Here is a 13239-nt window from a genome sequence, read left to right on the forward strand (position 1 = left end):
ATGAATACATTATATTATGTAATGAAATTTACATTAAGTATAGTAAACTGCAATAAAACATTTAAACAGTGACCAAAACATAAGACTGACAACAACTACAGCCCAATAATCATTCACAAATAAGTTTTATTTTTATATTAGAACTGTATTCAACACATTCCATATGGTAATAAAATGACTTATATCCTCTTCTCTAAACTAGTCCAAAGAAACAAACAAACAAAAACAAAAAAAAAATAAAATGCTATTTTAAGACTGAAAACAGTACCATTTGTACTGTACATATATTTTTATACACATAAGTGTGGCGACGCATTCACTTGGTCGGAGCTGAATGCCAGTGTGTAATACAGTTTCAATGTTACTGAAAAGTACTAGAGAAAGAGAAAAAAAGAAACACAAAGCTATTTAGAGCAAGTGGGCTTTAGCCACACTTCACAATGCCCATCTGTAACACCCGTGTATTTATAAGACCTACTAATACAGCAATATCTGCTGAGGTTCATTTGATCTGCATAGCACTGTACATGGTGGCCTGAGACGTTACTTTGCACTTTATACACCACTGAAGACCAGACTATGAGTGTACCTGTTGTAGTCTTTGATGTGTTTAAATTCATTGGGCTTATTGTAAAAGCGCTGTAAAGATAGGTGCAACCCTGGTTGTATTCAAACTTGAACTCAAAAGCAAGAAAATTAAAAGAAAACATTTAAGCATAAGTTACAAACAATAAATCTTTTCAAATATACTCTTCTGAAGATGATTTTAAGTTGAAAAATGAAGCAGGATTTAAGAAAAACCATTCAAGCACCCCCCCCCCCCAAAAAAAAAAACAGTATAGATTTATGAATACTAAATGACTGATCTTTTCCACAGGCACAGCAGTAGGAGAAGGGGCATCTGATACAGGAACTCTAATTAAGCTTATGTTTCTTTCTGCTAATGTGTGGCCATTGGTTGGCATGATGTACTTGGCCATGCACTAGCAGTGCTACCTGCAATGCACGAGCTAAACACCTGTACGTCTGCACTTGAGCGCTGCTGATTTGGCCATCTTACATCTATGATCAACAGTAGCCCTCTTTGGTTTTCTTTTTTGTAGACGGCAGTTGATTCTCAATTAAATGTTTGCCATTGAACCAAGCTATCCATTTTAACACAGTGTAGCGCTAACTGCCAAAAAAATAGCTCTTTAGCAAAAAAATTATTATTATAAACAAAAACATCATAAAACTAATGAAGTAGCTGTTATACAAACAAAACCTAGCTGATCTTTACCAATTTGGACGTTCCTGAATAATGTGGTCGTTAAAAATACAGCCACTCCAACTTAAGTGACTCTAATCTCCATATTCGTTCAAAAGACCGTGTTCCAACACCAGAGGCTCTCATAAAACAATGCCCCAGAACGCACCGCAGTGGAAGGGAAGAGCAAGCAGAGAACGGCAAAAGAGTGCACAGCGGTGTGTCGGAGGCTTACAAGCATACAGGCCTGTGAGAGCAGAAAGGAGAGAAGTAGAGCGGAGGATGAGGATGGCATGGGTGGCTACGCTGTGAGCCAGCGTTCATTCAGCACTATGAGTGGGTGTGCTGGGCTGGTGAAGGCCCATGGTTTTACACAACCATCCGGCGAAATCCACCTCCTCAACCTCGGCCCGCTTGATGAACGTGTGGCCCTGCAAATGAATATCACATCAATTACACCATGAGCAGGTTTTGGTGCCAAGGAGCCGATGTTACTTTTATTCGCAGTACAACGTGCCTTGATTCTCATGCTTGTACATCAATTTACCCCTGCAAGTATTATTTTTTGCAATGCAAGATAATACTGCTTTGAGTACCTGTCAAAGCTATACTGAGTGCAAGGGGGCAAACATTTCAAATTCAAGTTGTAACTAGAGCTAATTGCTGTACTAACATGGCCAAAAACTGACACACTGGATGGGTTGTCATTTCAAATTGCTCTCACTATTTAAATAATAGTGACTCATGTCATTCCAAACCCATAAGACCTTCGTCTTCTGAACACAAATTAAGATTTTTGATGAAATCCGAGAGCTTTCTGAGCCTGCATAGAGAGCAACACAACTGACACGTTCAAGGCTTAGAAAGGTAGTAAAGACAATGTTAAAGTAGTCCATGTGACATCAGTGGTTCAACCATCATTTTATGAAGGTACGAGAATACTTTTTGTGCGTCGACTGACATAGAAAGTGAAGAAATAGTTGAATAAAGTCATTATTTTTGATTTCTTCGCGAACAAAAAAATATTCTTGTAGCTTCATAAAATTACGGTTAAAGCACTAATGTCACTTACTTTCGTTACTACATTTCTGGTCTGAACGTGGTAGTTAAGTTGCATTCTATGGAGGGCCAGAAAACTTGGATTTCATATAAAATATCTTAATTTGTGTTCTAAAGATGAACAAAGGTCTTACAAGTTTGGAATGACACAAGGTCCCATGTTATTATACAAGATGTTGTCATAACTAAAATTTGAATTTAATATAGCTCAGAATCTAATACCATACAGGGTAATGTACGTACCATTAACATCTTAAGGTCGGCTCTGTCAGCAGGGTTCTTAATGAGGCTGTGAAAAACACAGGAAAAAAAAAAACCATTGAGACAAAATAAAATTCTGAAATCAATAAAACATTAGTCCAGAAATCTAGAGGGAGGTGTTGAGGTTTTTGTATTACTGCCTTTATTTGACAGGACAGTAAGTATTTTTTGTGTTTTAGTGTTTAAAGTTGTTTTTTGAGTAGTCTTAATTTATCAGCCTTAGTAAACAATTTTGAAGGACTGAACAGACTACGCATGTCACAACTTATTCTTTCGGAGCAAGTGCACAACACTGGGACCAACTGAAGTCAAATAAGTGTGTGCACATGCCGGACAAAGCTATGCTACAATTATATAGATTAGATTAGTAAGTATGACTTTGCAAAAACCGAACTGGTAGGTTTCAGTCAGACTAAACCGTTTGCGTGAGATTTTAAAGGGTTAGTACAACTAAAAATGAAAATTCTCTCATTAATTACTCACCCTCGTGTCGTTCCAAACCTGTAAGACCTTTGTTCATCTTCAGAACACGAATTAAGATATTTTCGACAAAATCCGAGAGCTTACTGACCCAGCATAGACAACAACGCAACTATCGTGTTCAAGGCCCAAAGAGGTAGTGAAGCCATCGATAAAATAGTCCATGTGACATCAGTGGTTCAACCTTAATTTCATGAAACTACGAGAATATTTGTGTGCAAAGAAAACAAAAATAACGACTTTATTCAACAATTTCGTAGGGATACTCTTGTGAATACACGGTGAAGACCGAGCACAACAGAAATTGTTGAATAAAATAATTTCTTTGCACAAAAAAGTACTTGTAGCTTCATAAAATTAAGGTTGAACCACTGATAATACATGGACTATCTACCTATGACTACCTATGATGTCCTTATTACCTTTCTGGGCCTTGAACGTGCTAGTTGCGTTGCTGTTTATGCAGAGTCAGAAAGCTCTCGGATTTCATCAAAATTATCTTAATTTATGTTCTGAAGATGAACAAAGGTCTTACAGGTTTGGAACGACATGAGGGAATTTTCATTTCTGGGTGAACTAACCCTTTAAAAGGACAAGTAATTGCTTTAGTCTGAACTTTTAACGTCCATTTAAATGCAATCACTGAAGAAATTAATGGAGGTATAGAGGTATGAGAATGGGAACAATGCAGTCCAGATTAAAACTTGCATTCCCCAAAATGTACTACACAAGAGGTGTCCAATCATACTCCTGGAGGTCCACTATCCTGCAGGGTTTAGCACCTGAACCAGGTAATCGAGGTCTTTAGAATTAGATTGGACATCCCTGTACTACAACTCTTTCATCGTGGTCCAATTTTGCCATAGCTCAGGTGGCGTTTTGTTCAACACTGAAGATTCTGCAGGTTCGTACAATAAAAACACCAGGGATAACATGCAGGAGCTCACCATTTGGTCACAAACTCCTCAAAGTCAGTGGTGAAGACGCCATGGGGCAGCTTGGGTGGTGGCTGCAGATGTAGAGACAGGTGGGGAGCAGAAAAAGGGGTGATATTGAAGTGAAACTGCTACATAAAAATACTATAAAAGGCAAAAATAAGCACAAAGGAAGTAAGTTGCACGCTAAGCAAATTCTCTGACCTCATTGACAATGTAGTCCAGTAGCTCAAATATAGCCATGGCTGGCCTGCTGTCCATTCCGTGCCCTGGGGGAAAACAATTCGCAATGCTCAACGAAAACACGCACATTAAGCAGACTACGGAGAAGATCGAATGTGCATAAAAACCAATGCCAATGTTTGGGGAAATTAAAGTAGGTCTTACCGCTAACCGGTCGTCCTGGAGGCCTGGGTCTTGGGGACATGCTGTGGCCTTCTGCCCCACCTGTGTCCAGCACTGGCCGGCCAAATATGGCCTCCAGTTCCTTGGCATCGGGAGGGGGGATGGGGTAGCGTCCAATAGCCAGCTCAACCAGCGATAGGCCCATGCTCCACACATCCGACTGAACTGAATAGTGCGTGCCCTGGAGTCTCTCCGGCTGTCAAGGCAGAGAGCAGAGAGCAAGTCAAAGCTCTACTAGGGTGGGGCGCCGCACCCTGCAGGTGGCCAGGAGGAGTGGGCTAAATCTTGGCAGCCACTTCCTCCTCTCCACATGGAAGAATCCTGGGCACCGGCACAGGGCTTGGAACGAGAAGGACTGGGGGTTGGGGAGGGAAGTGGGCGGGTGACTCACCGACATGTACGACCGTGTTCCAACGAAGGAGTTGGCCATGGAGTCGATGAGCTGGCCACTCACGCCAAAGTCGCACAGTTTGATCTCGCCACGCGAGTTCACCAGGATGTTGGAGGGCTTAACGTCTGTAGGGACCAGAGAGAGACACCATGTAAGATGGAGGGCCAGGGTCCAAATCCCAGCGGCACCACCTGGCTTTTCATCCCTGTTTGAGCGCCCTTTCTCCAGCACGCCCAGTGAAAGCATTTTGCAAGATGCTATGCATACTGCAAAGCTAGCTCTGACAACACCGTCGCAGCAGAAAGGACAGACATGCAAGCCACTTTCCACCTCCCTCCTCTTAAACACAGGGCAAGAGGAGCAAATAACAGTGCGGACATGCAACGATTCCACACATGACGGGCCTCCTTCAGCCCTAACACCCACTGGGAGTGGACAGAGGGGTGAGAGTGGGAGAGGAAAAAGCAGGGAGGGGGTTGCAGGGTGCGGCTGCCATGTAATCACATCCGAGAGGCTGTAATTACCGGCTGGGCTCCTCGACAGCTCTTTGCAAAAGGCGAGCGCTCCCTGCCACAACAGCACAACTATAGGCCTGACCCTCCCTGTCTAACCCTGCAAACCCAGTGTGGCTCCTTCAGACCCTCATACAACCTCACAGAGAAACTGATACTTTGCATCTTCAGACATAGTATTATTGCTCAAATGTTGGTTGTGCCACACTATTTCTAAGCCAACTTGTGATCTACTTATAAAATGTGCCTATGTAGTGTTTTTAATTGTAGCATGGAAATAATATCAACTTTTGCAATATCTTTGCTTCGTTTAATCTCAGGTTGGTAGTTGTGTGAAGGTCTCTGGATGGAGTTCCAAGTAAATACCTTTGAAAAGTGAAACCTAATCTCTCTACAATAATCATTTTTAAGCTTCTTATGCAATTTCAATAGCTGCATTAGGGGGCTACTTCCTGCTGCCATCCAGCGCGTGTACGCACACGTACGTTTTCGAAGATATTAGTAAGGAATGTTGCTCTGTGTGTACCTCTGTGCATTATTTGGTGTTTCTCCCGAAGATACGCCAGACCTCGGAGTACCTGTGGAAAGAGAGTTACAGATATCATCAATAGGGTTTATCTCTCAACGGTCAATGCGGTATCTAGCTTCCTGAATTTACAGAACGTGTTACATAGTCTAGTCTTTGCAAAACAACTTCTGCTTTGTGATTACTGAAAGCTGAGATGCACTCGCTCACACGTGTAATAAACAGTATGGACAAACATAAACAGATCTCTGCACCTTTGTTTGGATTTCGTGCTAAAGTGTTTGTCTTCTGCCGTGCTCGAATGCGAAGCAGAAGTTTAACCCTATTCATTTGGAAGAATACGGCTAAATGTGTGTTGAAAAACGTGCATGTTTTGGTGACTCTGACTTGAAAGGGAGTTTGCACATCTGTGGGTGTGGTCGCAGCTTTATTATATTGTGGTCTGTGCGTACTAGTGCCAGACATGTTACGATGGAGGTTGTGTACCATTTTTTGGATTCTGCTTTTAGACAAGAAGAGCAGGTTGCACTCTGTACTTTGATTTAATAGATTTATGTGGGCTATGCATGCATACGTGCAATTTCTTTAGATAAAGTCTTACACTTATTATAAACACAATTACCATAATTAACTGCACACCAAATCAAAAACAAGAAGTTGGTGGAGTTAAACTATATTCTAGGAATGCAACAATAGTAAAATTCTCCGATACAGATAAGATGGCAATTATTTTCATGTTAAGGCTGATGACCAATAAGTGTACGGCTTTAAAAAAAAAAAAAACATACAATACTAAGGGCTAAATTTATTAACAGTCTTTTGGCGTTAAAATAGCACTGTCAGGATTTACTAAAGACGTGCAGTGAAGAATTAGCGCTGGAAAGACGTGGACACAGTTATTTTTGTGCCTAACCTTATTGAATATGCAATTGTAGGAGTTTCCCTTTCAGACACAAAATTTATGGGAGGAGAGTATTAAAATGTCTCACGCAACATGATTTACTAACGTTTGCGCTCGTCAAATTACTGCTATTTGCACCATTATATAATGCCCAAAAAAAGCAGGCGCTGCTTTTGGTAGATTGCGCTGGTCATTATGGAAATGATTTGGCTAAGACAACATTTTTACCTCCCATCTCATCTTTTATGAAATTGCGCTCTAACACTAATTTGCCCTGTTTAGTAAATCTGATCCTAATTGTCTAGGTAAAACAGAAATAAAGCACTAAGAACTAAAAGACAACACTACATAATAATATACAGAACAAAAAAATATAATTTTTTTTTTAGATTTATATGCTAAATATTAAGTTTTTTTTTTTACTTTTAATCAGTGTTAGATTATGGCAAAGTTAAATGTCAAAATAGGGAAATGAATATGCACAATTAACATCCGATATCAGCAATGCACAGTCAAACCAAAAATTATTCAGACACCAGATATAATTTTGTATATTTTTACTAGTGGGTGCAGGACACTGTAGTTCATTTATGTAAGTGAGGATAGCAAAATAAAGTAAACTGTGACATGTTATACCCAAAAATTATTCATATAGTGGACTATCATTGAAATTTATAAAAATTTGGGACAAAAAATTAGATTTGACACTTTGACCTAACCATCAATGGTAACGTTTTGTTACATACCTTTCAAATCAAAGTTATCTGACATTATCAAGATGAATTTGTTCTGACACAGTTTAACGTTTTCTAAACTATAGCAAATAAACTGTGATTTGGTTTGACCAATTAATTTGTGATCATCAAGATGAATTTGTTCTGACACAGTTTAACTCGAGTTCTTGTCATATTTTATTACCATTTTCTAAACTACAGTGAATAAACTGTGATAATTCTGAAGGTGTCTGAATAAATTTTGTTTTGACTATATCTAATATAGACAAATTATATAGCATCAATAACTTTTTTTCTGTCACAGAAACTTGAAGGTTGTATCAGCGATTTCTAGCCTGAAACATAAAGTGTCAAATTCAGCTGACCTTTCATCACGATCCGCTCGCTGCCTGCCCCATAAATTGTCTGTGAAAAAATCGCGTCTCTCTGGTCAGCCTAGGGTCCGAGATATGCCAAAAAAAACAATCGGCACTACCAACCTTTCCACACATAAACAAACAGTGTTCCAACCAATCAGCGTCAGGGGTTTGGTGTTGTGGACTTTCGCTCCGCCTCCCTCACATCCCTGCACCAGTTTTTCACAGACAATTTATGGGGCAGGCAGCGAGCGGATCGTGAAGAAAGGTCAGCTGAAATTGACACTTTATGTTTTAGGCTAGAAATCGCTGATACAACCTTTAATTTCTACCTGAGAAATCTAATAATTAAAGTCAACCTAGTTGGATAATAGGTGACTTGTAGGTCTTATGAAATCACTTTATAGTAAAATTGGTGAAGGGTCAATTGATAACTATAACTGTTATCTGCACAAAATAAATAAAGTTTACAAAAGGTAAAATTCACCCAATACCGGGGGGCCAACTGAACTCAGATAAGTGTGTGCACATGCTGGACAAAGCTATGCTAAAATTGTCTAGATTCAATTAGTAAGTCTGATTTTGAAAACAAACAAACTGGGGTGCGTTTCCCGAAAGCAACTTATGGTCACAAGTTTTGTTGTTACAAACAGAGCTCAATGGAACTAACAACCATAGTTAGCTAATGATGCTTTTGAGAAATGCACCCCTGGTAGATTTCTGTCAGACTAAACCGTTTGTAACATTTTAAAGGGTTAGTTCACCCAAAAATGAAAATTCTGTCATTAATTACTCACCCTCATGTGGTTCCAAACCCGTAAGACCTTCATTCATCTCCAGAACACAAATTAAGAAGCATAGACAGCAACGCAATTACCACATTCAAGCCCAAAAAAGTAGTAAGGATATCAATTAAATAGTCCATGTCACATCAGTGGTTCAATTGTTTAAAAAAATATATATTATTTTAATGATTTCCTTACTACCTTTCTGGGCCTTGAACATGGTAGCTGTGTTGCTGTCTATGCAGGGTCAGAAAGCTCTCAGGTTATCAAAAATATCTTAATTTGTGTTCTGAAGATAAACAAAGGTCTTACGGATTTAGAACGACATGAGGGTAAGTAATTAAATGACAGAATTTTCATTTTTTGGTGAACTATCCCTTTAAGCAGTGGTTCTCAACAGGGGGGGGGGGGCCCGGAGAGATCGGAAGGGGGGCGCAAATTGTTTTCGAGAAAAAACGGACAAGGCATTATTTGGGTACTGGGTGTATTTTATTGCGTTTCACGTTTCATGTAGAACAGATATTCTAAACCGGTGGGCCTCCAGGGTGCCGCGAGATAGCTTAAAATTCATTTAAATATTATCCTAAAATTGTTTAATTTCATTATTAATGTTTTAAATGAAAATGATCAAAGCACGGTCTCTCTCGTGTTCTGTGATTGATTTCTTTGGACTCGACGCAGCAAGTTTCATCGCACTGTTAAATACAGACTGAACGGCAGCTCAAAACTTTCAACTGCTGCACAAAACTTCATTTTAGAGACCTGCAAGGGACATTTTAGTCCCGCTCCCGCAAGTTTCTGTCCCGCAGAAATATCGTCCCTTTCCCGCAGTAATATATGTTATTTCGTCCTGCTCCCGCCCGCGACATTCATGTTTTGTCCCACTTCCACGTCCGCAAAAGTAACCTATACCCCCCGGGAGTGCAGGTCATTACTTCATCTCTTGGCTGCATGAAACAAACCGTCGCGCTAATGTAGAGTTAAAGACGTCGATCAGAGTTATAGTAACGAACTTGCGCGTGCCTAATGTATGACACTCTTGTATATCAGAGTCGTACATTAGGTACGCATAAGTCCACTATTGAATCACAAACTATTCATGCTTTCGGGGCACTGACCCATAGATCCACATTTTTGCGTGAAATTTCAAAATATTTGTATAGTTGTCAAAATTAATGTCCTAGCTGTGAGTGTTTTATAATAGATGTTCACCCATAGAGCAGGATCTTGTGAGTGTCAGTGGGGTTTATGCACGTATTTGCTGTATTTTTCATTTGTATGTATATTTTGTAATGGATACAAACAGTAGATATTCAGTCAGTCCTTTTTAAATGACAGGTGCACTTACTATAAGTATATATATATATATATATACACACACACACACACACACACACACACACACACACACACAGGGTGCGATTTACCAATTTACCTCTGGTCTATGCATCCCTGCCTCTGCTTAATTATTTTTATCCATGGTGTGGATAAAACGTCCCGCGAACCCGCTCCTACGTCCCGATCTAAATCAAATTATTCGTGATACGTGCTTTAAAGTCGTCTGAATCAAATGATTTCCAATACGCGCTTTGAAGTTTAACGTTCTGAATCAAATGATTCGTGATCCGATTGGAGTGCTTTGAAACTGAATCTTTTTGCGACGCAGTGGTTTACTGATTCGGAGTTTACAAAAAGCTCCGTTGATACCTTGCTCACCTTCTCTATAAAATGTATTCATTGTTTGAAAATAAATCATTACTATTTATAGACCTAACTCACAATGTTTTTATTAAATTGTGATCACATAATACAGCTTCGTCGTATTAAAAACATTTCATGACCCGACACTCATCTGGTTCTTGCCTAAAAAGACGGGTATATAATGCGCGTTGTTAACAGATTACACTAGTTTGGTCAACCTCTGCCTATGGAGAGAGAAAAAAAAGTTTTCAAAAGCAACCCCCCCCCTCTGGTTATTTCACAAATCGCACAAATATGTATATGTATATGTGTGTGTGTGTTAAAATGTTAGAACTGAGCAGAGGGCAAAACTAATGTTTTGGTTAATAAAACAGGCTAAAAAATAAACATCTTTAGAGGAAATGTCAGGTATGGGGGGCCTTGCAAAATTGACCGAAGCAGGAGGGGGGCCCGGCCTAAAAAAGGTTGAGAACCCCTGCCTTTAAGGATCATGCATAATAACAAGAATATTGTTCACAGCAAATCTAGAGAACTTATCTAATGATAAAAGGCACAAAAATTAACAAAAGCATCTGCCAAAAACACCTCTGCATCTGAGTTTTAACACATTACAACCCTCAACAAGAAGGAGCGCCCTTATGTTTATTACACTTGAAAAAGATCAGTTAGGCTTTAAAAAAAATCTAGATAAACTAGTCAACCTTGCTAACCAACTAGGTCCCAAAAAGGTAGTATGAATATTGATAAAATAGTTCCTGTCATATCAGTGGTTCAATTGTAGAAAAAAGTTTTTGTTTTTCTCGTTCATAAAATTAAGTTTGAACTACTGCTGTCAAAAGGACTATTTTATCAACGTCCTTACTATCTTTCTGGGCCTTGAATGTGGTAGTACCAGTGCAGTGTATGCCAGGTCAGAAAGCTTTCGAATTTCATCAAAAATATCTTAATTTGTGTAACTAAGATGAACGAAGGTCTTACGGGTTTGGAACGACATGAGGGTGAGTAATTAGTGTCAGAATTTTTGTTTTTGGGTGAACTATTATTTCAAAATGTCATGCAAATGGTTTAGTCTGACTGAAATCTACCAGTTCAGTTTTTGCAAACCCTCAACAAGAAGTAGCACCTTTGTGTTTATTACACTTAAAGAAGATTGGTTAAGCTTTAAAAATCTAGATAAACCTTGCTAACCAACTAATCACTTTTGTGTCAATACAGTCATACAACAGGGAAGGATAATACTTACAGCTATGCTAACTTTGCCCAAAATCTCTTCAGGGATTCTCCTGGCTTCCTTCAGCACTTGATCCAAAGAACCTCCATCCTACAAACATATACATGTCAGTGTGCTGTAACACTTTTGCTATGAACCTTAAACAACAACGTTAGTCCCACCATGTGCTCCATACAGATGCTGATTTCTCCATCGCTGTAAAAGGCGCCGTAAAACCCTACGATGTACGGCGAGTTACATTCGTGTAGGACCTGCAGCTCTCGTATAATCTGGTTCCTGATGGCTGGTTTGATCTCCAAATGAATGAGCTGGGGAAAACACAAAAAGTTCAGCCTTTGAACACAATGTAAGCAAACTAGGAGCAGGTGCATGAGTGTCTCGATCGCTTACCTTCCTGGCCATGACGAGCCTTGAGGGTTTGTGACGGACTTTGTGGACCACCCCACCGTTCCCTGCGCCAAGTTCACATATGGGGTCAAAATCTTCATCTTTGAGCTCGCCCACTTGGGCTTTCTGGGTGAGGAAAGCCTCGAGACGTTTTCTCTGCTGTTCATCCAAGTCTAGCTCTCCTAACTTCCTCTGCAAGGCCTCCAGGTTGGCCCTGAAAGCAGGAACAGGTAAGACCAGGTAAACCAAACAAGTGTCAGATATAGACTATAGCAAAACTATGTACTTACTCTGCTGCTGCATCAATGTTGGTTGACTGTCCTTCTCCTGTAGGGGTTATAATCAAGGGGACCGGTCTTCTTTTTGGTGCCATAGTGCCTGCTATCTATATCAAAGAGTACAACCAGGTTGTCTCTGCTGACATCCAATCCTTCAAATGCTACACAAACCTATAGAAGTTTCTGAGATTCGTAAGCCCCTAATTTCAACACCCTGTCATGCCTCCAGAAGCCGTGCCAAATAATATTACGTTGTCAAGAAGAAAGAGCGAGTGCCATAGGCGCAAAAGTGCACGAAATGCAGTTTATTTCAGCGCATTCATCGCCGGAATGTCTCTTCGATACGGCCCTCTGACTCGAGAGCGCTCCCACAGACAAAAGGCGGCAAAAGACAAGTCAGGCCTGTCGTTCGCAACCACACGACCCACCGCGAAATGCTGTCCAAAACTGTTTGGCCCGGAGGACCCGCGAAAACAGAAGTTGAAATTTCCCCCAAGAAAAAAAAAGGAGGGGGAAAAAGTCCGTCCAGGAAGCCGCTATCCAACCAAGAGGAAGCGTTGACAAGCTCTCGCGAGAACTGTCGTCAGAACACTCGAGTTATCGCGGGGTTTGACATATTAGTGATTATTTGAGTAAGAACGACATCGAGTGGTGAGCTGAAGAACTAACTGTCAAAAGGACCGTCACAAGGGAAATTGCCGCCCCAAAACGTAAGAATACACATTTCTAAAACATTTTAGCAGCTAGTGTCACGTTTATTGTAATATAATACGAGGTTTTAATGTGTTTAAGTCTGAGCTTCGTCAGTAAACCCTGGTAAGTTGTGCAGTTGACGAGTAACTTGACAACATACTACAGTAAACTACATTAAAATGAAAAAAGGTAGGTGATAATAATACTTTACCAGTACTTTACTTTACCAAAGTAGCAAAATACTCAAATACCTCCTTGCTGAAAAAACAAAACAATGCAAAACATCACAGAAATTTTTATGGTTTCCACTACAAATACCATTACATACATTACAAACCATCAACTTTTAACCGTTAAA

At 40.0% G+C, this 13239-nt stretch overlaps 1 protein-coding gene across 1 annotated transcript; it reads right to left on the bottom strand.

The window, feature by feature from the left end:
* Positions 1-108: 108 nt before the first annotated feature.
* Positions 109-12731, bottom strand: map2k2a (mitogen-activated protein kinase kinase 2a). The gene is made up of 11 exons (XM_073844227.1): positions 12201-12731; positions 11914-12124; positions 11685-11831; positions 11536-11613; positions 5816-5867; positions 4778-4902; positions 4369-4582; positions 4186-4250; positions 3994-4055; positions 2549-2594; positions 109-1677 (listed from the first exon to the last, which is right to left on the bottom strand). The coding sequence occupies exons 1-11, from the start codon at positions 12281-12283 to the stop codon at positions 1567-1569; spliced, it is 1194 nt and encodes a 397-aa protein (XP_073700328.1). The 5' UTR covers positions 12284-12731; the 3' UTR covers positions 109-1566.
* Positions 12732-13239: the final 508 nt, after the last annotated feature.

Source organism: Garra rufa, chromosome 7 (genome assembly GCF_049309525.1).
Source record: "Garra rufa chromosome 7, GarRuf1.0, whole genome shotgun sequence".
Lineage (NCBI taxonomy): Eukaryota > Metazoa > Chordata > Actinopteri > Cypriniformes > Cyprinidae > Garra > Garra rufa.